At 45.0% G+C, this 26,200-nt stretch overlaps 1 protein-coding gene and 1 pseudogene across 12 annotated transcripts in view; one reads left to right on the forward strand and one right to left on the reverse strand.

Moving 5' to 3' along the window:
* The window catches only part of LOC110493661 (regulatory-associated protein of mTOR), a 181,473-nt gene that overhangs the window by 39,896 nt on the left and 115,377 nt on the right, over positions 1–26,200 (reverse strand). For all 12 annotated transcript variants that reach the window (XM_036949655.2, XM_090204773.1, XM_036949653.2 and 9 more), the window contains exons 9-20: positions 23,846–23,946; positions 21,512–21,656; positions 18,479–18,554; positions 13,160–13,261; positions 8,037–8,120; positions 7,488–7,598; positions 4,831–4,905; positions 4,492–4,557; positions 3,000–3,191; positions 871–1,011; positions 577–697; positions 123–263 (exon numbers count right to left, since the gene is read on the reverse strand). In XM_036949655.2, the coding sequence (XP_036805550.1) occupies positions 123–263; positions 577–697; positions 871–1,011; positions 3,000–3,191; positions 4,492–4,557; positions 4,831–4,905; positions 7,488–7,598; positions 8,037–8,120; positions 13,160–13,261; positions 18,479–18,554; positions 21,512–21,656; positions 23,846–23,946 (1,355 nt within the window). The remainder of the gene's footprint in view (positions 1–122; positions 264–576; positions 698–870; positions 1,012–2,999; positions 3,192–4,491; positions 4,558–4,830; positions 4,906–7,487; positions 7,599–8,036; positions 8,121–13,159; positions 13,262–18,478; positions 18,555–21,511; positions 21,657–23,845; positions 23,947–26,200) is intronic.
* LOC149975723 (uncharacterized) lies at positions 8,186–12,338 on the forward strand (annotated as a pseudogene).

Below are 26,200 nucleotides of genomic sequence, written 5' to 3' on the forward strand. Positions count from 1 at the left end.
CGCTTTCATTCTCTCCATCTCCCCCTTCACAGTATATAACCACATTAATCTCTCCATGTCTCTTTTTTTCAGTTCTCTCCCTTGCCTGCCTCAATGTCATCCTCCCCATTTCTCTCTCCTACCCTCTTCGTTGAGGTTGAGGTTCTGCAGGCTCTTGTTGAGGTTGCGTGCGGTGGTGGCAGCTCTGATGTTGGTGTAGGAGTTGACTGAACGCAGCCGCGGGATGGCTGGGCTGTCGCGCACTGGAGTCAGGTTACATGGCTCTGTACACAGGCACACACAGGGGAAGGTCAATTAACCCATTCATTTGGCACTAAATGGAATACAGTAGCGACATGACAGTCAATATGAGAATAGGTAATAAAGGTCATTTTAAATATTGATGTGCTCTATCAAAACATGCTGCATATTTCATTCAAACTCCCGCAGATCCCTAAACCCCATTTCACATGTACAGTAGTTAATGTCTGGGACAAGTCTAAGTGGACCAGTGTGCTTTAAAACAATACACATCAATGACTTCCTATTGCAATGATTATGACAGAGGTTGGAAGTGAGTGTGTGGTGTGTGTGTACCTAAGGTGTTGGCAGGTGAGGGTACAGGGTAGTTCTTTTCCTCCTCCATGAACTGCAGGGCCACGGTGCAGAAGTTACTCTCGTACTGAACCACCAGGTGACTCAGAGCCACCACCAGCTCCTGAAGAACACACCGCCACCACACAGTCAGCCAGAACCCAACACACACACGGTCAAAACTTAGTACACCACAGCAAAAGACCTAACACAGTCCATCGCCCTACAGTAGAAATCAGTCAACGACGTCAGCAAGAACATTGGAAATAGTGTGTGTGTGTGTGTGTGTGGGCCCACCTTGCGGACCACAGGGCTGCCGTCGTTGATGAGCTGTGCCAGCATCATGGCCACATTGTGGTCGATGGTCGTAGAATGGTCCGTCCGCTCGGCCGAGTTCCCCACAAACGTCCCCAGGGCAAACACCGCCGCACAGCGCACCTGAGGAGACGGGGGATAGTTTGGTACTAAGAGAACTCACTCCCTAGTCCCTTCCTGGTTGGATCCAGAACAAGTCATTGGTCCGTCATTGGTTAGATTGCTTCGGTGCTGCTTTAAAAAAAAGGGGGAATCAATACTAATACTCCCTCCTTAATCCTCTCATTTCTAATGCAGCCATATTTACTGAGAAGATCAATGGTGTCTGAAAATAATAATTTACCATTGGTCACGCAATACCGCCCATCACACTAATTGACTGTGTACGCTAAATAACAATAACTGCTACTTCTAAATTGCTATCAATAATCGCCCCAAGAAGCCACAAAGGAAGTGCAGGTCCACATAATATATTGTTTATTCCTTAAGTATCTCTCCATGCACTGCCTGTCATACGCAAAACTAACTCAAACCTGGCCCAGTGTGTGTGTGTGTGTGTGTGTGTGTGTATATTGCAGAGAGTAAATATGCATCTCCTCTTGAGAAATCCCCCCAACAGGCCTCAGCTGGAAATTCATTAAAAACTCTCACCGTAGTCACTGATCTACATTCCTCAGTCTGTCTCTCTCTGTTCTCTCCAGTCTCTCTCACTCTACCCATCTCTCTCACTCTCTGTCTGCATTATATGGGGTACTTGACACACACACACACCTTCATTTTAAAGAGGGGAACTGGGCCCAGATTCACCAAACACTTCTTACGCAAAAACTTAAGCTTCTCAAGAAAAAAACAAGTTCATAAGACAGTTCTCGTAAGTGCAATTCCTCCACAACGTCTTAGGATTTTATGATTTTCTTACCAGCTTCTCAAATATCTTCTAACAAATCTTCTGAAGATGTTGCTAGGCAACCGTTTCCACTAGCTATCTAGCTAGCAACGGCAATCGTGTTAGCATATTTCCTACTGGGATTACTGTTGTAAAACATGTCCTTGGGTTTAAATAATCAATACAGAAACTTTCAGATGAAGTTTGTGAGTGAATAAAACAAGTTCAATTGCGTTCATGAGTTTCTTCTCTCACTGCCCCGAGTTTAAGACAAGGGTTTGGCTTTCTTGGAATTAACAACATTTCCAATAACATTATGTTCAAGAATCTAATTTCTTCTTAACTTCTTGCTTCAGGCGAAACATAAGAAATAGCAGAAGAACATTTCCAAGAACCTTTGAGGAATAGCAACTTCGCTTAACTTTCTTCTTAAGTCTAGTTAAGGACAAAATGGCAGTTAAGAAGAAATGTCTTAAGGTTTTGTGAATCTGGGCCCTGAAGAGGAGGGAGCTGATCAAACTAGCCGAGTAATAAATATACATTTTTAAATTGTGGTTTGTGTGTGTCTGGGTCCTCCAAAGTTCCTGGTGAAGCGCTCAAATACCCAATTCTCTTCGGGCATTGTGAGTGTGTACATAAGGTTGTGTGAGATCAATGTGTGTGTGTGTGTGTGTGTTTACACCAGAGTGGATGCGGACCCTGGTCTCACCACTCAGTCACAGCAGCTACCTGGCCCCTAGAGAGAGAGGATGCCCTGCTAGGCTGCTGGCAACAGATGTTCCCTGTCCCCGTGTGTGTGTGTGTGCGCCCTGCATGCCATCCATGTGAGGTGGGCGAAATACAGCGCAAACTGACTTCACTGTCCCTCAGGTCCTCAAAATCCTAAAGGAGCCACTGAACCCTCAATCTGCTAGGTGTGACACACACACACAGCCACCGAGTGTATGTCCCAAAGGCCTGCGTGTGTGTACGTCTGAAAGGTGTGTGTGTGTGTACGTCTGAAAGGTGTGTGTGTGTACGTCTGAAAGGTGTGTGTGTGTACGTCACAAAGGTGTGTGTGTGTGTGTGTACGTCACAAAGGGGTGTGTGTGTGTACGTCACAAAGGGGTGTGTGTGTGTGTGTACGTCACAAAGGTGTGTGTGTGTGTGTACGTCACAAAGGTGTGTGTGTACGTCACAAAGGTGTCTGTGTACGTCTGAAAGGTGTGTATTCCTTCCCTCTCACCTCAGGTATGGGGTCGGACAGCAGGCTGTAGAGCTTCTCGTGGGCACTGTCCCTGACACCACACCAGCGGGCCGAGTCAAAGTTCTGCCAGATGCGTCCCAGGCAGATGGCCACCCACTGACGGAGCAGGGGATGAGGGTCAGAGAGCTGCTCCAGGCAGATGGCTATCAGGTTCCCCTGCAGACAGGCCTCCTGGGGGGGGGGGGTTGAGGAGGATGAGAAAGGAGTTGGAAGGCAGGCAGGGAGGAGAGAGAGTGTTAGAGGGGCCATGTCAGTAATTCACACACGCACGTCCAAGGCCTTTATGACTTGGCTTTAGGCTGAGCTTCCCATCTGGAAGTCTATGGGCAAACACAACAGGGATCTAACCTCTGCCTCCCACTGTGAACCTGAAGGGTCGACGTCCAATACTTGACTGTTAAGAGTTCGTCACCTTTTATGTGGGGTTGTATTGGTTCCTGTGGCTATGAAAAGCCACCATTTGAAAGCCTATACCTATTTTGGCAGACTCTCTGCCTTGTGGCAGTATCAAACCACCCTCCATCAGACAACTAGAGCAGCACAGGGATTCAGTGTACATGTTGTAACTTGATCACACCGGAGCTGAACCCTACCAGTAGGAGTACCATCACTCCTAACCCCTGAAGTTTAGGCCACGTGTTTCAACCAATCCAACAAACGGAAGGAATGATGAAGTGCTAGTTAAAAGGAAGGCAGAGAGGTATAAATACAAGGCGGCGAGAACTTTGAACGAGCGGCACGTCTCTGTAATGTTGGAGCTCATCTATTATTAACACAGAGCCAATGGGAGACGGAGAATATTAAGTAAACAGAGAGAGAGGAGGGAGGGGGAGAGAGAGAGGAGTGTGCAAAAAATATGAAGAGCAAGATTAATAGATAGAAAGACCGAGAGAGCCCGAGGGCGAGAGCGACCCGACAGAGAGCGCGCGGGCGAGAGCGACCCAACAGAGAGCCCGAGGGCGACCCGACAGAGAGCCCGAGGGCGAGAGCGACCCGACAGAGAGCCCGAGGGCGAGAGCGACCCGACAGAGAGCCCGAGGGCGAGAGCGACCCGACAGAGAGCCCGAGGGCGAGAGCGACCCGACAGAGCACCGGGACCGAGACACAGGGACCGGCAGAAAGAGAGAGGGGGGTTTGTAAGGCTATGTGGATCTATGATAGACTCAATAAACACCAAAAACCGCGTGAAGAGGTCTGGATCGTTTTCTGGGAATAGAGGAGTATACATGATAAAGTGTTGTCAGGAGAGAGAGCAGAATGGGAGATTTTTTTAAAAATATGACTATCTACTGGGAGTTGGGGAGAATTAAGAATTGTGTCTGTTGAAGGGTTTTAATCAATGTGGGGCTTGCTTGATAATAGCGTCACCTTTAAAGTGATTTCTTCATCGAATAATTCTCCCCTAACATCTCTCTGGTGTCCCCTTTCTCTCACAAGACACACACACACACACACACACACACACACACACCTGGCCTGTGGTGTAGCTGTTGACAATCACAGCCAGGATAAAGACAGCCATGGTGCGGTGCTCAGCCTGAAACAGGAAACACAAGAAACACAGTCAACTGCCATGTATCAACTCCGTTCACCAACACCTCATTCATTACTGGGAGCTATGGATCATAGCACACATGTTTGAGTAGGTAGAAGTCACCACTAATACAGGGTCAGATATATTCTCAGCTAGAATGGAAAAGGTTACGATCGGAGGGAAGTGCAATCTGATTCTAGATCTATGGTTAAGGGTAACCCACGGGTGCCTTGTGGCGCTTTCGGTTTTCTCATGCTCTGATTAGGTGATACTCACAGGCATGTAGGGGTCGGCCAGGACAGACAGGAAGTACTTGTGTCCGTTGTCCTTTACCAGGTCTGCCTGACATGACTAGAGAGAGAGAGCGAGAGAGAAAAACAATCCAGTACGTCAGTCTAGTCACCTTGTCATTAATCTGCTGTTATTACACGAGTGATGAACAAAACACGACTCAGACACTTCACTGACAACAGTCTCCTGCCATCCTTACAGTAGAATCAACTCAGCCTAAATAATATATTTATTATATTTAAGTAGATTACTTTATTGTGCTCCTTGAGGAAAAGTGTCATATGTTGCAGAGCGACAAATATGCAACTACTCAACATAATATTTATAACCAAGGTTAAAGACATAGCCTAGACATTATTGAATAACGCAACTCAATACCTGAGTCACACTACTAATTTGACAGGGGGGAAAAATGACTTCTCTTCCTGTCCTTTCATCTCAAAGTCCTTTGATTATTCTTCACCATTGACAAACACTGATGACTACTCTCGGGTGTCTGGATGCTAAAGGATCACTAGAATAATACAGACTGTCCTACTACCTTAGGGTTATACGGTAAGTTCTACCATGTAAGTAAAAAAAAAGGCAATATGCTTTGTGTAAGTGAGTTTTAGGGCCACCATTTTATTCAACAGCTAAAACGTGCCAAAAGGACAATGTTCTTTGTGTTACAGATAGCCATGTTTATAGTGCACACTGAACCCTACCAGGGTAGGTTATCACGTACTTATGGCCTCGACGAACATTACCCATTATTGATATCCAATATCTAGCTAAATACTTAAGTTGGGTGAGGAATCAGTAAAATAAGTAGCACAAATCAAATCTTATTGGTTACACACACATGGTCAGCAGATGTGAATGCGAGTGTAGAGAAATGCTTGTGCTTCTAGTTCCGACAGTGCAGCAATATCTAACATGTAATATTTAACAATTTTACAACGACTACCTAATACACACACATCTAAGTAAAAGAATGGAATTAAGAATATATAAATATTTGGACAAGCAATAGAGCGGCATAGACCAAGACACAGTAGAATAGAATACAGTATATACATAGATGAGTAATGCAAGATATGTAAACATTATTAAAGTGGCATTATTAAAGTGACTAGTGTTCCATTTATTAAAGTGGCCAACGATTTCAAGCCTGTATGTAGGCAGCCGCCTCTCACAACTCAATCTCCTGATGATGATTACTCTACATTAACGTCAACTGACGTTAAACTGATCGACTGACATTAACTGACTGAATGGGTTCATTTTCTGCTTTTATCTGGGACTGTTATTGACTTCATGGCAATCATTTCTCTGTACAGCTACACAGAGCTGCTCCATGTGACGGATATGACTTGACTGTCCCTATATAGACACATATCAACTATTCTGTAGGGAGAGTGAAATTGGTTTAAAATAAAGTGCAACAATTAAAATGTAGCTTGCTATGACGGTAGAAGTCTGGTATGGTTTGGTTATTGTAATGTGTACACTGAATGTGTACACTGACTAAGATCAGGGCTTTGTGATGGCCACTCCAATACCCTGAATTTGTTGTCCTTAAGCCATTTTGACACAACTTTGGAAGTATGCTTGGGGTCATTGTCCATTTGGAAGACCCATTTGTGACTTCCTGACTGATGTCTTGAGATGTTGCTTCAATATATCCACATACCTTCCTCCCTCATGATGCCATCTATTTTGTGAAGTGCCCCAGTCCCTCTTGCAGCAAAACACCCCCACAACATGATGCTGCCATGCCTGTGCTTCACAGTTGGGATGGTGTTCTTTGGCTTGCAAGCCTCCCCTTTTTCCTCCAAATATAACGATGGTCATTATGGCCAAACAGTTCTATTTTGTTTAATCAGAGCAAAGGACATTTCTCCAAAAAATACGATCTTTGTCCCCATGTGCAGTTGCAAACCGTAGTCTGTTTTTTTATGGCGGTTTGGGGCAGTGGCTTCTTCCTTGCTGAGCGGCCTTTCAGGCTATATCGATATATAGGATACATTTGTACCCGTTTCCTCCAACTTCTTCACAAAGTCCTTTGCTGCTGTTCTGGGATTGATTTGCACTTTTCGCACCAAAGTACGGTCTTCTCTAGGAGACAGAATGCGTCTCCTTCCCGAGCGGTATGACGGCTGCGTGGTCCCATGGTGTTTGGAAATTGATCCCAAAGATGAACCAGACTTGTGGAGGCCTACAATTTTTTTTGCTGGGGTCTTGGCTGATTTCTTTAAAATTTCCCATGATGTCAAGCAAAGAGGTACTGAGTTTGAAGGTAGGCCTTGAAATACATCCACTAGTAAACCAATTGACTCAAACTATGTCAATTAGCCTATCAGAAGCTTCTAAAGCAATCATTTTCTGGAATTTTCCAAGCTGTTTAAAGGCACAGTCTACATACACTAAGTTAACTTCTGACCCACAAATTGTGATAGTGAATTATTAGTGAAATAATCTGTCTGTAAAATTACTTGTGTTATGCAAAGTAGATGTCCTAACCGACTTCCCAAAACTATAGTGTGTTAACAAGAAATTTGTGGTTGAAAAACGAGTTTAATGACTCCAACCTAAGTGTGTGTAAACTTCCGACATCAACTGTAGTGTGCTAGTGTGTATGTGTGTGCCTTAGTACTCACGCTGTCCACAGCCAGGATCTTAGCCCAGATGAAGACCAGCAGGGGTCGGAGCTCCCGCGCAGAGCTCTGTAGCAGCTTCAACACGTAGGGGAAGATCCCTACTGAGAGGGCCTGAAAACACACATGGGATATTATTCACTTTAAAGTTCCAACCTAAAGAAATCAGAACTGGCTTTAACTATTGTGTCTTTCTAGCAACACCTCTATAATAATGAGAAGATTAAGAGGCCCCTAAGGCCCTAAATCTGTGTATATTTATTTTAAAATAAATATACCAAATACACCTTCCCTAAATGGAGTAAACTAATGGATGACAACACTTTAGCTTCTACTTCCAGCTCATACATACAGTACTATATACATTTTACAGACAGTATATTTTACATGAGTTCTTATTTGTAGTGTCTACTAGTTGATATAGATTGTTTCAGACCTGACAGTAGATGAGAGCTTGTATATCTACAATAATCAGCTATCTGTGCTAGCTAAACTTGTGTTTTGGCCATGTGTTTGTGTATTGGTAGACCAGAATGCTGCATAGTTTCTCACCAGACTGACGGCCCAGGGACCCAGGTCCAGGAAGCGGCCGAGCAGGTCCAGCGCTCTCAGCCTGTGAACCTGACTCAAGAGGACCTGAAGGAGACCAGGGAGGGGGCCAAGGTCAATACCGTGGTGTGTTCGACGTGTTTAGTGGCATCATGAGCAAAAGGAGAGCGGGAGAGGTGGAACAGGTGGCTCACACCACTCACCAACATGCTGGCACTGGCAGTTGTTTGTCTCTCTCTGTGTGTGTGTGTGTGTGTGTGTGTGTGTGTGTGTGTGTGTGTGTGTGTGTGTGTGTGTGTGTGTGTGTGTTTTGGCTGCTTCAGGTGTACATACCATATTAGCATAAGAGTAATGAGGTGAATATGAATACATGTGTATGGGTGTGTTCCCATCAGTGGAGGCTGGTGGGAGGAGCTATAGGAGGATGGGCGCATTGTAATGGCTGGAATGGAATCAATGGAACGGTATCAAACAGATCAAACATCTAGAAACCGCTCGACTCCATTCCAGCCATTACAATGAGCCCGTCCTCCTATAGCTCCTCCCACTAGCCTCCACTGGTTCCCTGCGGTATATGACATTGCATTTGTGTGCATGTGGGTGGGGTGTAATGTTAACAGATTGTGCGTGTTTTTGGCACCACCAGCTCCGGACGTTGGCGTGTCCCCATGCGACCGTGTGCCGTGGGCGCGAGGACATGCGCGCACGGGGGGGAGCGGATTCCACACGCGTCCCCCCCCCCGATCAACCCATACACACTGCTATTTCTAGCATAGTTTTGTGTATTATTAGAGCAGTGTGACCTCAACCCAGCAGCTGTGAGCGAACGCAGGAGGAGACCGGGGTTGGACCGTGCCAGGGCTACCCCTCAACCCTTCAGGGGAACGTGAGAAAGGAGAGCCTGGGAATTTGTGGTCTGTATGTTATACAAGAGGAGGAATATTCAGCGATTGAAGAGCGGTTGGAAGAGGAGGGATGAAAAAGTATACTTCTGAACGATGGGATTATATAAGCAGCCACTAATGACACACACAGAATAGCAAAGTCGCTCATCAATCTTGTCCCAACTGCTGAGACAAGTGACAGTGACAAATCAGAATCAGTGGGCACATGCGCGCGCGCATTTTACTCTCTCATAGCATGTGGGTGATCATCAGTAACACGCGTTACAAGTCATCGGGGAGTGAGTCAACCAGTACAGATGTTCAATCTGCAGCCACCCACTGATTCACTAGATTGTCGTAATGATTGAATGGGCTTTGTGAGAATGTGTCTCCCCTAGAACTCCAACCCTTCTGAGCTAGCAGTCGTAGGACATCACAATTTAATGACAGTCACCTTTCCCAATCCTTTTGTTTCAATGGGAAGTATGTTACTATGACGACATTCTCTTTCTGACCCCTCTCTTTTACCCATTTTCCCAAAGCTCCTCATCAATAGTTCACACACAATCACCCGCTATATCTCGGAGAATGCAATGTCATAGCTTTATATATTAGAGATCAACGTAAGATTGTCTGTTCTTATGTGGGTGTGTACAACGCTCTACATGCGCACACCCACACAAAATCACACCCGCTCCGCTCAAAAGAAAACCCCTCCACACTTTCCCTCCCCGATGGTTCTCCCAGACAGCCTCCTGGTTTTTATTTGCCTTTCTTTCCCCAGTGGACGTGTGAGGGAAAGCTGCAGCTCTCAGCTCTGCTGAGTCAGGGGGAAATGATCACGCTGAGTACAGAATGGAGCCGGACAGCACAGGGGCTAGGCCAGCACAACAACACATGGGGCCACTGCTGCTGTGAAGTGCCACTTTCAAGAAAACACAGCCTGACGTAAAGGGGCTTAGGGAGAGAGTGAGGGAAGGCGAGAAAGAGCAGCGAGAACCAGAGAGCGAGAGAGTGTGGGGTGGGGTGGGGGGGCTGGAGGAGCTAGCAAGGCAGATAAATGCATTATTTGTGCAGTTAGAGAGCAGACCATGATTTAACTGAGCCAGGCTTACAGAGAGCATGCAACTGCTTGACATTTAAAGGGTAACTCTGCCACGCCACTTTAAACATTTGAAATGTTATTATAATTATATATTTTTTGTGTAGTGGCCACGATTTAGCAGCGGTGGCTTAATACATATAGGGTAATTACTGGGGGAAACTAAATGTTCCCAAACAGATTGAAACGATGGAGTATCCAACCTGGAATATCGACCCCACCACTCGCCATCGTACAGGGCTAGTTCCCGGCTGCGCCTCACAACAGGACAGGTTGAAACGATGGAGTATCCTCCTGGAATATCGACCCCACCACTCGCCATCGTACAGAGCTAGTTCCCGGCTGCGCCTCACAACAGGACAGGTTGAAACGATGGAGTATCCTCCTGGAATATCGACCCCACCACTCGCCATCGTACAGAGCTAGTTCCCGGCTGCGCCTCACAACAGGACAGGTTGAAACGATGGAGTATCCTCCTGGAATATCGACCCCACCACTCGCCATCGTACAGAGCTAGTTCCCGGCTGCGCCTCACAACAGGACAGGTTGAAACGATGGAGTATCCTCCTGGAATATCGACCCCACCACTCGCCATCGTACAGAGCTAGTTCCCGGCTGCGCCTCACAACAGGACAGGTTGAAACGATGGAGTATCCTCCTGGAATATCGACCCCACCACTCGCCATCGTACAGAGCTAGTTCCCGGCTGCGCCTCACAACAGGACAGGTTGAAACGATGGAGTATCCTCCTGGAATATCGATCCCACCACTCGCCATCGTACAGAGCTAGTTCCCGGCTGCGCCTCACAACAGGACAGGTTGAAACGATGGAGTATCCTCCTGGAATATCGACCCCACCACTCGCCATCGTACAGAGCTAGTTCCCGGCTGCGCCTCACAACAGGACAGGTTGAAATGCGCCTATTAGAATGTTGATTACAATGTGGGCATAGCCTCTAGTTGTTTTAACGGAATAGCCTGAATGTTTTGTCAGATCAAATTTACTCAAGAGGAGTAGTTTAAAAACAGAATTATTTTATTTGTATGTATCCATTCAGGTTCACAGTGCGGACGGAACCAAGGTTCTCATACCGAACCGTTTGAAAACCTATTAGTGTACCGTTAGACCCCTATTATGAAGTATTTAGTGATGTCCTACACAGTTTGTGTAATTTTATGACTTCATGGTTATTGACTCCTCTGTGATGTTTTCAAGTAGGATTCCTGAGATGACGAATACATTTCATTAAATCATATTCAGCTTTCCTACCGTCTGTAGTTTTCTGATCATATTGGAACTTCCTGTTGTATGTTGCTCTGGTTATCTGTGTCTTATAATATCTAGAAATACTTTAAATGGACGCTTAAATGGGCAAAAGGAGTCACTCGCACAAGATGTCACAACATGATGGGATTCCACTCTGGAAATGGGGAAGCGTGTCCACAGAAGTCAACAACCACTACTGGAGCCCTGTAGTGGTAATCTGTGTGTGTGTGAGAGAGAGAGAGAGAGAGAGAGAGAGAGTGTGTGTGTGTGAGAGTGTAAATTGTGAGTGTGTGAGTGAGAGCGAGCGAGAGAAAGCGTGATAGAGAGTATGTGTCTGTGTGAATGAGGGAATATGTCTGTGTATAACAAGTCTCTCATAATTGACTGAAGTGATTGTGTTATCTTCTACTGCAGGTACATGACTGACTGTCCGGTAGGAGAGAAGTACATTTCCTGCTCAGTGGTGTAGCCTGTCTTGTGCCACCTCCTCTGGGTGATGGAGAGCTCCAATGACGTCCCTGCCTACGTGGTAAGATTCAAGCTGACACTCACAACAGACCTGGAGAAACGCAAGGAAAACGCCAACCTCACATGGCCACAGCACTAACCCAAGGTTTAAGGACCTGAAGTGCTTTCCCAGACCTGAGAGGAGTGAGGTGTGGGCTTTGGTCAGCTTGCTGAAAAAAAAGAGAGGCCTGCACAGCAACCTGATGAAGCAACACAGTCAGAGCCACCAAAGAAAGCTGCCCTCTTGTTGAGTTCTTCTGAGTCTGATGAAGAGGAGTCGTCCATTGAAAAATGTGTGGAGCGTTACAAAGCAGAGCCCAGCATCAGCATGGAGGACTGTCCATGACAGTGGTGGTCACAGCATGCAGGGGCACACCAGTTGGCCTGCACTGTGCGAAGGTCCCTGGCAACGCCTGCCACATCAGTCCCTCGTGAGAGGTTGTTTTCACTCTCTGGGCATATCGTACAGAAGAAGTAGCTTTATCATCTCAAAATGTCAACAGGCTTGTTTGTCTCTTAGCAACTGGCTCAGTGAAAGGAAATAGGAGGATGACTGAAGTGTATGGTCACAGGTTTATGTTCTGTGGAATTCATGGCATTGTGGGACAGGTTTATGCTGTTTTTTCTTCGTATCCATAGAGCAAGTTATTTTTTCTTATAGCCAATCATTAATTGGGAGAACAATAATTTTGAATGGCTAAAGCTTTAACTGTGTGTGTGTGTGTGTGTGTGGCGCCTACTGGGAGCATTAGTAAGTTACAGGAATTTTTAATGTTGAATATGCCATTAAGAATATTTTTTTGTGTTTCAGTCCCTACACGCCTACAACTCAATACACAGCTTTTGTTTTTAAATTGAAAAATCTTTATTTAGCACCACATTTGAGCAAATACAACACTTGCGATTAATCGCGATTAACTACAGAATTTAATGTGATTAATTGCAATTAATTTTATTCGTTTGACAGCCCTAGTCGAAATGTAGTTCTCTTTAGTCCATGTCATTACGAATCACATACAATGATTCAGAATGTTCTCTACAATATTATAACCTTAATATGCTTAATAATTAAATAAGAATATTAGTTTGTTGGAATCGTTGCTAGTTTATATCTTCCATATTTCGGCGTTGGGAAGTGGTAAGATCAGGAGGCGTTTCCACACTTCGGACCAATCAAATTCAACTCGATACCCTTGTTATTTTCATCTCCAGATCCGTGACTTTCTATTCCTCGAAACCCAGTCAATCAACGTTGAAAGGGGATGTTGCTATGGCGATTTAAAGGGAAAGACTCCGAAAACTGAAAGATATTTTTCGGGTAGGGTAGATATTTTATGCCCGTGTGTGAGTGTGTGTGTTTGTGCACCTGCAGTACGATGGGGAGCTGTTCGGGGGGGTTCCTGTTCTCCACTCCCATGGTCAGCCACACCTGGAACGCTGTCAGCTGCTCTGCAAAGAACGGACTGTGCTATTGGGATGAAACAAATACAATCGTTTAAATACATCTATGATGAATATACATCTAAAAACATACAGTACATTGATACTGATCTCACTCACAGAGTACATACACTATATGTACAAAAGTATGTGAACACCCCTTCAAATGAGTGGATTCGGCTATTTCAGCCACACCCATTACTGATAGGGATATAAAATCGAGCACACAGCCATGCAATCTCCGTAGACAAACAGTGGCAGTAGAATGGACTTACTGAAGAGCTCAGTGACTTTCAATGTGGCACCGTCATAGGATGCCACCTTTCCAACAAGTTAGTTCGTCGAATTTCTGCCCTGCTAGAGCTGGCCAGATCAACTGTAAGTACTTTTATTGTGAAGTGGAAAAGTCTAGGTGCAACAGCTCAGCCGCAAAGTGGTAGGCCACACAAGCTGTCCCTGGTTGCAACACTCACTACCGAGCTCCAAACTGACTCTGGAAGCAACGTCAGCACAAGAACTGTTCTTCTGGAGCTTCATGAAATGGGTTTTCATGGCCGATCAGCCGCACACAAGATCACAATGCGCAATGCCTAGCTGCCAAGCTGTCGGCTGGAGTGGTGTAAAGCTCGCCGCCATTGGACTCTGGAAACATTCTCTGGAGTGATGAATTACGCTTCACCATCTGGCAAGCCAATGGAAAAATCTGGGTTTGGCGGATGCCAAGAGAATTTGACCTTCCGTGATGCATAGTGCCAACTGTAAAGTTTGGTGGAGGAGGAATAATGGTCTGGGGCTGTTTTTCATGGTTTGGTCTAGGCCCCTTAGTTCCAGCGAAAGGATATCTTAAAGCTACAGCATACAATTACATTCTAGACGATTCTGTGCTTCCAATTGCTTCTGTGCTTCCAACTGCGTCCAACTTTGTGGCAAGAAAGGACCTTTCCTGTTTCAGCATGACAATGCCCCTGTGCACAAAGTAAGGTCCATACAGAAATGGTTTTTCGAGATCAGTGTGGAAGAACTTGAATGGCCTTCACATAGCCCTGACTTTAACCCCATCAAACACCTTTGGGGTGAATTGGAACTGCGACTGCGAGCAAGGCCTAATTTCCCAACCTAACTAATACTCTTGTGGCTGAATGGAAGCAAGTGCCCACAGCAACGTTCCCACATCTAGTGGAAAACCTTCCTAGAAGAGAGGATGATGTTATAGCTGCAAAGGGGAGACCAACTTCATATTAATGCCCATGATTTTGAAATGAGATGTTCGACGAGCAAGTGTCCACATACTTTTGGTCATGCAGTGTATCTTGACCTGCATACAAACACAGCTGTAACCTCTCAACAATAGCAACTCAACAATAACATTATCCATTTAATAGTTTGATCTAGAACACCATTATCTAACACACACAAATTAGGCTTAATGCATCGATAATGAACTGTACACACAATACCATACATCTCATTGTAGAACGAGCTTTGTAACAATGTTTTATTTATTTAGGTTGTGTGTGTGTAAGTTATATAATCATGTGCACGGCAACTCAGCACGTCTACAACGCAACACGCAGATACTAATCTTCATACAATCTGCAACACACAGTAATCATGAAACTAATGCAGCACACCTCTCTCTGTCACACTGTCACACACCCCCCCCCCAACTGAACAGAGTCAATTCTTACACCGATCTGTCTATTACATAACACCCTTACATAAGGAAGCCTCTATTGTAGCCTTGACGACCAGCTGCAGTAGTGTGTGAGAACATGTGTCACTTCATAATGTACCACCCCTCTCTTCCCTGCTTCCCTTCAGCCCCACATAGAGCAGGGCTGTCATGACGATGTGTCTGCCGCTATTAACTGCGCCATGAGCAGTTTCATCATCGTCGTCCCATTAATATAGCAGAGGGAATTACAACAGAGACTCTCCCGCTGCTGAGAGTAGAGGGAAATATTACCACTGGTTGAGGAAGTGAATTTGTGAATAATCAAAGCACCACGCGATGCTCTCTCAACACTCACACGCTCAAACACGAGGAACGAACACGCACACACTAGAGGTTGACCGATTAATCGGAATGGCCGATTAATTAGGGACGATTTCAAGTTTTCATAATCGGAAATCGGTATTTTTGGGCGCCGATTTGCAGATTTTTTTAAATATATATTTTTTATACCTTTATTTTACTGGGCAAGTCAGTTAAGAACACATTCTTATTTTCAATGACGGCCTAGGAACGGTGACGGCCTAGGAACGGTGGCCCCTGCCTTGTTCAGGGGCAGAACGACAGATTTTCACCTTGTCAGCTCGGGGAATCCAATCTTGCAACCTTACAGTTAACTAGTCCAACGCAATAACGACCTGCCTCTCTCTTGTTGCACTCCACAAGGAGACTGCCTGTTACGAGAATGCAGTAAGCCAAGGTAAGTTGCTAGCTAGCATTAAACTTATCTTATAAAAAACAATCATAACCACTAGTTAACTACACATGGTTGATGATATTACTAGATATTATCGCGAGAGAGCGAGAGAGAGAGAACGAGTCTCTTATCTCTCAAAAGGCAGAGAGAGGGGGGAACATTTGTAGAGGACCCAGGTGGGTCAATTATAGTTCCATTTAGCATGCAGGGTTGAAGGAAGAGAGGGAAGAGAATGGAGAGAGAGAGAGGGAAGAGGAATGTTCTCTCAGAAGTGGTAGAGAAGAGGCACACCTCAACAGGCCAGGTGGAGAACTGATAGGACTTGGAAGGAGGGAGTCACGCTCTGTAGAGATTCATTCAACGTTTTGCATACAAACTTTTGCAATGGCAGTGCATTGCTCTCTGCGAGATATGGTGCCTGAAATTAATTTCATAGCTAATTTAGCCTGCGGGCTGCATTCGGTCTTCCCCGGGGTCGGGAGGGCTGCACTGAAATGTTAGATTTTCTTGCCATGGGCCGTACGTTTGACACGCCTAAAGTAAGAGTTCGAGGGAGGTTCAAGTAAAGACGGCATAGATAGAGTGAGGAAAAGAGATGGCGAGTTCAGAAGATGACAGTAGACTGCTTAAGGAGCCCTTACACAACCCCTGGTAATAATCTGATGATGTCACAATCAGCTTTTCTACCCCTGCCTGGCCCAGGGTTTTCCCCCAGAGAGATAGGGAATTCAATATTACAATCGCGGTGGATTATTACACCATAACGGGATGCTAAACTTTTGTAGCTCGTCTGGACAGACCGACTATTTCTACAGGGAGCTGCAACAATGCATCATTAATGACCATCTCAATCTCTATATTTTTGTCGAAAAGCACAGAGGCGGTATATGGCAGGGCAGCATGTACTGTACTACACCATTCATACCACCCAAACTGACCCCAAAGATGATGGTTTAGCACTGACTATCACAGTGGGAAACTTTCAAGTGAGTGTGTTGAAAATATCTTATAATGAATGATTGAGTTGCACTGACCAGACAAGAAGTCCCAGACTGGTTTAACAGGATGGAGTGATACACTGACCGGACAAGAAGTCCCAGACTGATTTAACAGGATGGAGTGATACACTGACCGGACAAGAAGTCCCAGACTGGTTTAACAGGATGGAGTGATACACTGACCGGACAAGAAGTCCATGACTGGTTTAACAGGATGGAGTGATACACTGACCGGACAAGAAGTCCCAGACTGGTTTAACAGGATGGAGTGATACACTGACCGGACAAGAAGTCCCAGACTGGTTTAACAGGATGGAGTGATACACTGACCGGACAAGAAGTCCCAGACTGGTTTAACAGGATGGAGTGATACACTGACCGGACAAGTAGTCCAAGACTGGTTTAACAGGATGGAGTGATACACTGACCGGACAAGTAGTCCCAGACTGGTTTAACAGGATGGAGTGATACACTGACCGGACAAGTAGTCCAAGACTGGTTTAACAGGATGGAGTGATACACTGACCGGACAAGTAGTCCCAGACTGGTTTAACAGGATGGAGTGATACACTGACCGGACAAGTAGTCCCAGACTGGTTTAACAGGATGGCGTGATACACTGACCGGACAAGTAGTCCCAGACTGGTTTAACAGGATGGAGTGATACACTGACCGGACAAGAAGTCCCAGACTGGTTTAACAGGATGGAGTGATACACTGACCGGACAAGAAGTCCCAGACTGGTTTAACAGGATGGAGTGATACACTGACCGGACAAGTAGTCCCAGACTGGTTTAACAGGATGGCGTGATACACTGACCGGACAAGTAGTCCCAGACTGGTTTAACAGGATGGAGTGATACACTGACCGGACAAGAAGTCCCAGACTGGTTTAACAGGATGGAGTGATACACTGACCGGACAAGAAGTCCCAGACTGGTTTAACAGGATGGAGTGATACACTGACCGGACAAGAAGTCCCAGACTGGTTTAACAGGATGGAGTGATACACTGACCGGACAAGTAGTCCAAGACTGGTTTAACAGGATGGAGTGATACACTGACCGGACAAGTAGTCCCAGACTGGTTTAACAGGATGGAGTGATACACTGACCGGACAAGTAGTCCCAGACTGGTTTAACAGGATGGCGTGATACACTGACCGGACAAGTAGTCCCAGACTGGTTTAACAGGATGGAGTGATACACTGACCGGACAAGTAGTCCCAGACTGGTTTAACAGGATGGAGTGATACACTGACCGGACAAGAAGTCCCAGACTGGTTTAACAGGATGGAGTGATACACTGACCGGACAAGTAGTCCCAGACTGGTTTAACAGGATGGAGTGATACGCTGACCGGACAAGTAGTCCAAGACTGGTTTAACAGGATAGAGTGATACACTTACCACAGCTACTATCACTGCTATTGACTCAGTGGAAATAAAATAGTATTTTAACTCATAGAAGTGCCAGGGTCAAAGTTACCAGGGTCAATACAATGAAAGTGAAAGAACTGAACGCGTCAGACTAGTCAACCTGAAGTGACAGACAGCCATCCGTCAGCTAGTGGGGTTATTTCTCAGTGAGATGTCAAACACACAGAAACTGTATCCACAGCATACAGGGCAATATATCTTAACGCCTGAGGGCTAATCAAATGAAGGGAAAAAAGCCTTTGGCAGTGTGGCCCCGCAGGACCTTGGTGAAGACAGAATTTGGACACCAGGCAAAATGAGTTTGAGACCCCTGACATAGACAGACACACGCCATGACTAAGTCCTAAAGGTACTGATAAATGGAAAAAACACACACTCACCCTGAAGGCGGTGCCCTCCTCAATGATGGTAGGCAGCTGAGAGAGACAGATGTCCACAGCCAGGTCCCATGCCTGCCTGTAGAGGAACGGTGCACACACACACACACAAGGCATCAACAACCCAAATGTCCAACACACACACACACACACACACACACACACACACACAGTCCTAGAGAGGGCAGCATTGAGGCTTTGATCCATCCCAAACTCTGTTCTACCTGGTCATCATGTTTATTTCACACTGTTACATTTCACACATCAAACCCCCTTTACTGCTGCACTTGCACACCAACCCCCCCTTCCCCCTGCTCTTCCCCTATCCACCAACCCCCCTTCCCCCTGCACTTCCCATATCCACCAATCCCCCTTCCCCTCGCTCTTCCCCTATCCACCAACCCCCCGCTCTTCCCCTATCCACCAACTCCCCTTCCTCCCTATTTGCTCTGAGGCAGCACTTGGGGTCTGCAGCTAAGGGGTTTGTCCTCTGGTTAGAAAGTGCATGCAGGAATTGGGCATTTGGTTGAAGAATGCAACAATACGCAACTTTACAGATTGGTTCCAGTCATTGAACGAAACTAAGAACACTGCCTTTGCCTATTCCATCCAGGTAATAGAGGAAACCAAGATAAATGACTAGAATACAATTCTCTAGGGAGAAAGACATTTCCCTAGTCAAAGGATCCTAGATGCTAGTTATAATCTATGTAGAATACAAATCATCATATCATTCACATAACACAGTGTGCATTCAATATTCATATCAGGTATAAATATCTGTAATCCCAGTGCATGAATATATCAAATATATGAAACATCTGGAATCAGTCGAAACAAGCAGACAAACATTTGTTTGGCGACAACAAAAAAAAACATGTATCTCTTGTTGTTAGTATTAGTTTGGGAAGTGAGTGAAAAGTGACATGAAACGTGATTGGGATTTGATAGGAGTGAGGGGTATGTGATGGCTGCATGTAACTTAGCGGTTAAGAGCGTTGGGCAAGTAACCCAAAGGTCACTGGTTCGAATCCCCGAGCCGTCGTTCAGAACACTGGCGCAGTTGTCAAGTCAACACATCTGTCATTGCTGCTGTGAACCGCATCACAAGGGCGATGCCAAAGAAAGGATGTATAAAACATTGACATCATTGATGCAACTTCAATGTTGTTTGAGCTGCATTGTGGATCACTAAATTAGCTTGAGATGATTTTACCGCATCCAAGTTGCTTGACATAGGCGTTTCAAAGAGCTGTCAGTCAAGGTGAGCTCATGAATAATTAACTCCCCGCCCACAAAGCCTGTCTTTTCAAACTTCCTGAGATAAACATACTTTTTCCACACATTTTGAGCATTTCTATCCAAAACAAATATTATGGGTGATATTTTAGTCACTCAAAAGGCTATTTTACATGGGATTCAGAATGACAGTTCGGGACCTTGGGACCTTTAAGTGTGTATGAGGAATGTGTATCTAGTTGCTGACACTGCTATAGCTTCTACCTGCAGCAGAGCTTGGTGCAGCCATAGCGTCATACATCCCCATCACACTTGTTCGTGCACACCTGTCCCCAGCCAATTTATATCCTAATAATGACCCACTAATAAAGACAACAAGAGCATTTTAATAACACTTGCTGGTTGTGTATGGCCACCATCAATCAAAATATTTCCCCAAACCCTCACTATTTCTCTCCACCTCCACACTTACACATTTTTCTTATTTTCTATGTCTCCTACACACTTTATATTAGTCTCTCTCTTCTTTACTGCTATCTAGCTACCTCAACACTTCCTATCAGTCTCTCTCCTCCACTCTCTTCCTTCCTTCTTTACTGTTATCTAGCTACCTCAACACTTCCTATCAGTCTCTCTCCTCCACTCTCTTCCTTCCTTCTTTACTGTTATCTAGCTACCTCAACACTTCCTATCAGTCTCTCTCCTCCACTCTCTTCCTTCCTTCTTTACTGTTATCTAGCTACCTCAACACTTCCTATCAGTCTCTCTCCTCCACTCTCTTCCTTCCTTCTTTACTGTTATCTAGCTACCTCAACACGTCCTATCAGTCTCTCTCCTCCATTCTCTTCCTTCCTTCTTTACTGCTATCCAGCTACCTCAACACTTCCTATCAGTCTCTCTCCTCCACTCTCTTCCTTCCTTCTTTACTGCTATCTAGCTACCTCAACACGTCCTATAAGTCTCTCTCCCTTCCTTCTTTACTGCTACCTCAACACTTCCTATCAGTCTCTCTCCTCCACTCTCTTCCTTCCTTCTTTACTGTTATCTAGCTACCTCAACACGTCCTATCAGTCTCTCTCCTCCATTCTCTTCCTTCCTTCTTTACTGCTATCCAGCTACCTCAACACTTCCTATCAGTCTCTCTCCTCCACTCTCTTCCTTCCTTCTTTACTGTTATCTAGCTACCTCAACACTTCCTATCAGTCTCTCTCCTCCACTCTCTTCCTTCTTTACTGCTATCTAGCTACCTCAACACTTCCTATCAGTCTCTCTCCTCCACTCTCTTCCTTCTTTACTGCTATCTAGCTACCTCAACACTTCCTATCAGTCTCTCTCTTCTTTACTGATATCTAACTACCTCAACACTTCCTATCAGTCTCTCTCCTCCACTCTCTTCCTTCCTTCTTTACTGCTATCCAGCTTGTCCTTTGACCTCCGTCCACATTCTCTCTCTCGCTCTGTGCTTCCTTTCTTGCTGGCTCAAGCATCTCTTTAGAGCTGTGATGGGGTGTAGTAACAAAGGGAAAGTGCACCCCAGATTATTCAGTGCTATTTAATGTCTTCTTAAGAAGAGATAATGGAGGCAATAAGAGAGGAAAACAGGCGATCGCTCACTCAAGAGGCTTTCAGCAAAAACACTCTCCCCCAACTAATGCTTTTAGCAACTGAAGGTGGAAAAACACACAAAAGGATTTTGCAGACAGTTTTCAGCATGAATCTAATGAATGGACAGACAGATAAGATTTAATAGAAAAGGCCAACAGAGAGAGAGTGTGTGTGTGTGTGTGTGTGTCTTACCACATGGCGTGCATGTATGTAGGTGGCAGGCGCGGACTGCTGACAGGGGTGCAGTTGTATGACCTCATTATCCTCTCGGCCAACAGGAAGTTGCGGAATAAACTGGCCACCAACAGGTCCTGACGAAAGAGCTTCTGGAACAGATCTAGAGAGAGGGAGGATGAGTAAGAGGAGAGAGAAAAAAGGAAGAGAAGAACGGACATGACGGAATGGAAAGAAAGAAAGCGATAGGGGCAAGGGAGCATGGTTGATGGAAAATAAGACAGCATCAAAGAAAGAGAGAGATTCTATTGTTTTTTCTCCCTCAATCTGCCCACAATAACAGAGCAAAAACATGATTTTATAATTTATCAAATTTATTACAAATAAATGTTTTATATTTACATAAGTATTCAGACCCTTTACTCAGTACTTTGTTTAATCATTTTTGGCAGTGATTAGTCTCGAGTCTTCTTCAGTAAAATGCTAAAAGCTTGGCACACCTGTATTTGGGGAGTTTCTCCCATTCTTCTCCGCAGATCCTCTCAAGCTCTGTCAGGTTGGATGGGGAAAGTTGCCGCACAGGGTTCAAGTCCGGGCTCTGGCTGGGCCACTCAAGGACATTCAGAGACTTGTCCCAAAGCCACTCCTGCGTTGTCTTGGCTGTGTGCTTAGGGTCATTGTCCTGTTGGAAGGTGAACTTTCACCCCAGTCTGAGGTCCTGAGCGTTCTGGAGCTGGTTTTCATCTAGTATCTCGCTATACTTTGCTCCATTCATCTTTCCCTCAATCCTGACTAGTCTCCCAGACCCTGCCACTGAAAAATATCCCATCAGCATGATGGTGCCAGGTTTCCTCCAGACGTGACTCTTGGCATTCAGGCCAAAGAGTCCAATCTTGGTTCTCATGGCCAGAGTCTTTTAGGTGCCTTTTGGCAAACTCCAAGCAGGCTGTCATGTGCCTTTTACTGTGGAGTGGCTTCCGTCTGGCCACTCTACCATAACGGCCTGATTGGTGGAGTGCTGCAGAGATAGTTGTCTTTCTGGAAGGTTCTCCCATCTCCACAGAGGAACTCTGGAGCTCTGTCAGAGTGACCATCGAGTTCTTGGTCACCTCCCTGACATAGGCCCTTCTCTCTCTAGGAAGAGTTTCGGTGGTTCCAAACTTCTTTCATTTAAGAATGATGAGGCCACAGTGTTCTTGGGGACCTTCAATGCTGCAGACATTTTCTGGTACCCTTCCCCAGATCTGTGCATCGACACAATCTTGTCTCGGACCTCTACGGACAATTCCTTCGAACTCATGGCTTGGTTTTGCTCTGACATGCACTATCATATGTGGCACATTATATATACACAGGTGTGTGCCTTTCCAAATCATGTCGAATCAATTGAATTTACTACAGGTGGAATCCAATCAAGTTGTAGAAATATCAAGGATGATCAATGGAAACAGGATGCACCTGGGCTCAATTTCAAGACTCATATGAGACTCACTTATGTAAATAAGGCATGTTTTTAACTTTTAATACACTAGCAACAATTTCTAAAAACCTGTTTTCATTTTGTCATTATGAGGTATATTGTGTAGATTGATGAGAATAAGGCTGTAACGTAACAAAATGAGGAAAAGTCAAGGGATCAATGCTTACCGAATCCCCTGTAGGTGTGCATGTATTGTGCATTGAATGCACTGTATGTGTGTATGTATCTATTGTGTGTATGTAGTGTGTGTGTATTGAATGTGGACAGACAGGCAGAGTGCAGTAGCAGCGCCAGATAGATCAAGGCAGGGGGCGGTAGTGACATTTTCAACTCGTATTATTAATTCATGCATTATCTCATTTAGTTTAATGGGGCCAGGTTTCTCCAGTGTTTATCCCCAACTAATGATAATAATTGGTGTGTGTGTGTGAGAGAGAGGGATTGAGTCTGTCTGTGCATAAGTGTTTTGATTGTGGCGTGATTGGAGTGTGCGTGTTCACGTGCTTTTGTGTGTGAGTATGTCTGTGTGAGCGTAGTTTGTGAGAGTGAGGTGTGTGGTGAGGTTGGATTAGGTGTGCCGTGCCTTCATGAAAGAGATTCACTGTGATGGAGGCTGATTAATGAATGGCAGTGCTGTATGGTTTCTGGGGCTTATCAGCCCATTACCACTGTTCTCCTCTCACATCACGACTCACATGAGTGTTTGTGTGTGAGTGAGTGACTTTCTACTTGTCTGGCCAGCCCAGGTAGACACAGGGGTATGAGTGTGTGCGCATGCATATATGCTCCCAAGCTCGTGTGTGTGTGTGTGTGTGTGTGTGTGTGTGTGTGTGTGTGTGTGTGTGTGTGTGTGTGTGTGTGTGTGTGTGTACCTCTGGGCAGCACGTTCCAGGCGATAGTGTCAGTGATAGCAGTGAAGATCCAGTTGAGCTCTCCCAGTGGGGTGCGTCTGTCATTCAGTCTCCCAGGTATCCTACACAACACCATAGGTTTGTCAGTAACATTAACATACCGGTAACTGTCAAAAAATAAAGGAAACCCCAACGTAATGTCTTAATGGCGTTGGGCCACCATAAGTCAGGACAGCTTCAATGCACCTTGGTATAGATTCTACAAGTCTCTGGAACTCTGTTGGAGGAATGCGACCATAGATATAAAGCCGTGTTCTATTTATATATACGGATGCAACACGATTCTTCCCCAAGAAAATTAATTTGGTGTTTTGTTGATGGTGGTGGAAAATGCTGTCTCAGGCACCGCTCAAGAATCTCCCATAAGTGTTAAACTGGGTTGAGATTGTGACAAACTGCAATGGCATCATACATCGCTTTCATGCTCATCAAACCATTCAGTAAACACTCGTGCCCTGATGAAGGGGGCATTGTCATCCTATGGAGGCATAGCCATGGTAACCAATATAATGGCCTGCCCAGCATTTTATACATTTATAAATGTCTTAAGTCAGGAACCAAACCTGTGTGGAAGCACCTGTTTTTAATATACTTTGTATCCCTCATTTACTCAAGCGTTTCCATTATTTTGGCAGTTACCTGTATATTCCATAAAGAATACACTGAGTGCACAAACATTAAGAACACCTTCCTAATATTGCGTTGCACCCCCCTTTGCCTTCAGAACAGCCTCAATTTGTCAGGGAATGGACTCTAAAAGGCGCCGAAAGCGTTCCACAGGGATGCCGGCCCATGTTGACTCCAATGCTTCCCACAGTTTTGTCAAGTTGGCTGGATGTCCTTGGTGGTGGACCATTCTTGATACACACAGGAAACTGTTGAGTGTGAAAAACCCAGCAGCGATGCAGTTCTTGACAAACGGTGCACCTGGCACCTACAACCATACCCCATTCAAAGGCACTGAAATCTTTTGTCTTGCCCATTCACCCTCTGAATGGCACACATACACAATCCATGTCTCAATTGTTTCAAGGCTTAAAAATCCTTCTTTAACCTGTCTCCTCCCCTTCATCCACACTGATTGAAGTGGATTAAACAAGTGACATCACTAAGGGATCATAGCTTTCACCTGGATTCACCTGGTCAGTTTTTCCCACACCTATTCCAAACTTAACCCACCAAGTCAATGTGCTGTAGGACATTGGTACCCACCCAGGTGATAATGCGACTCTCTCCTCACTAAATTAATGACAAATGGATGAATGGGCAAAAACTGTGCACCTTAATTCAGAATTAAATTCATATTAGGCCTAACTTACTGATGAGGGTGAAGAGGTTGATTTAATTTAGAAAGACAATAGTGTAATGATGAGTTGGTGTTATGCCTATTTATCAGCAGCAAATCACTGTCGGGGCTGATACCGTTCTCTTTTAAGTTTTACTTTGTGAACAGAAGCTGTTATGGAACTGTTGTATTTACTGTAAGGGAAACTAAAACATGCTACATGGTGCAGTAGGCCTTCAGAATAATGCAAAACATATCCTTGACTATCTCAGTTGATGAGCGGGAAACAACAATGCCAGTCAGCCTGCCCAGCCGGCCCATCGAAACTACACCTAAACTATACCCAAACTAATTTCACACAGATTAAGAGTTAGACTACAGACAAGATTCAATTGACTATAATCCGATGAGCGACAATTTAAGGCCTATCAGTTGGCAAACTGCACATGCAGGGAAAGGAGCATCACTTTATCATATCCTCCTTCAGAGTCACATGCAAGTAAAACATTTACATTTGTAAATAGTATCAGAAAGAGCATATTCTGCAGTTTCTATTACACTTACCTTTGTCAAATAACTCTCATAATTCAAGAGCTGCAGCTCCATTTCCAAATGTCACTTTTTCCAAGAACATCCCTGCTTACCACTTACGTGGCAGCATTGCTATGCCTACTACGTAAAAACGAGTAACATAATACAATTAAAATATGCTATTCTGTCATCAATGGATGAATGGGCAATAGAAACTGATAATGGTGCATGTGACTTAAAACCTCTTTGGGCTGCAATCCCGTTAACGGGATGATATGACAACAGCCAGTGAAAGTGCAGGGTGCCAAATTCAAAACAACAAATCTCAATTAAAATTCCTCAAACATACATGTATCTGATACAGTTTTAAAGGTAGTCTTGTTGTTAATCCCACCACAGTGTCCGATTTCAAATATGCTTTTCAGCGAAATCACCACAAACGATTATGTTAGGTCACCACCAAACCACAATTTTTTCAGCCAAAGAGAGGAGTCGCAGAA

This window comes from Oncorhynchus mykiss, chromosome 17 (genome assembly GCF_057628025.1).
Source record: "Oncorhynchus mykiss isolate SJ-2025 chromosome 17, ASM5762802v1, whole genome shotgun sequence".
Taxonomy (NCBI): domain Eukaryota; kingdom Metazoa; phylum Chordata; class Actinopteri; order Salmoniformes; family Salmonidae; genus Oncorhynchus; species Oncorhynchus mykiss.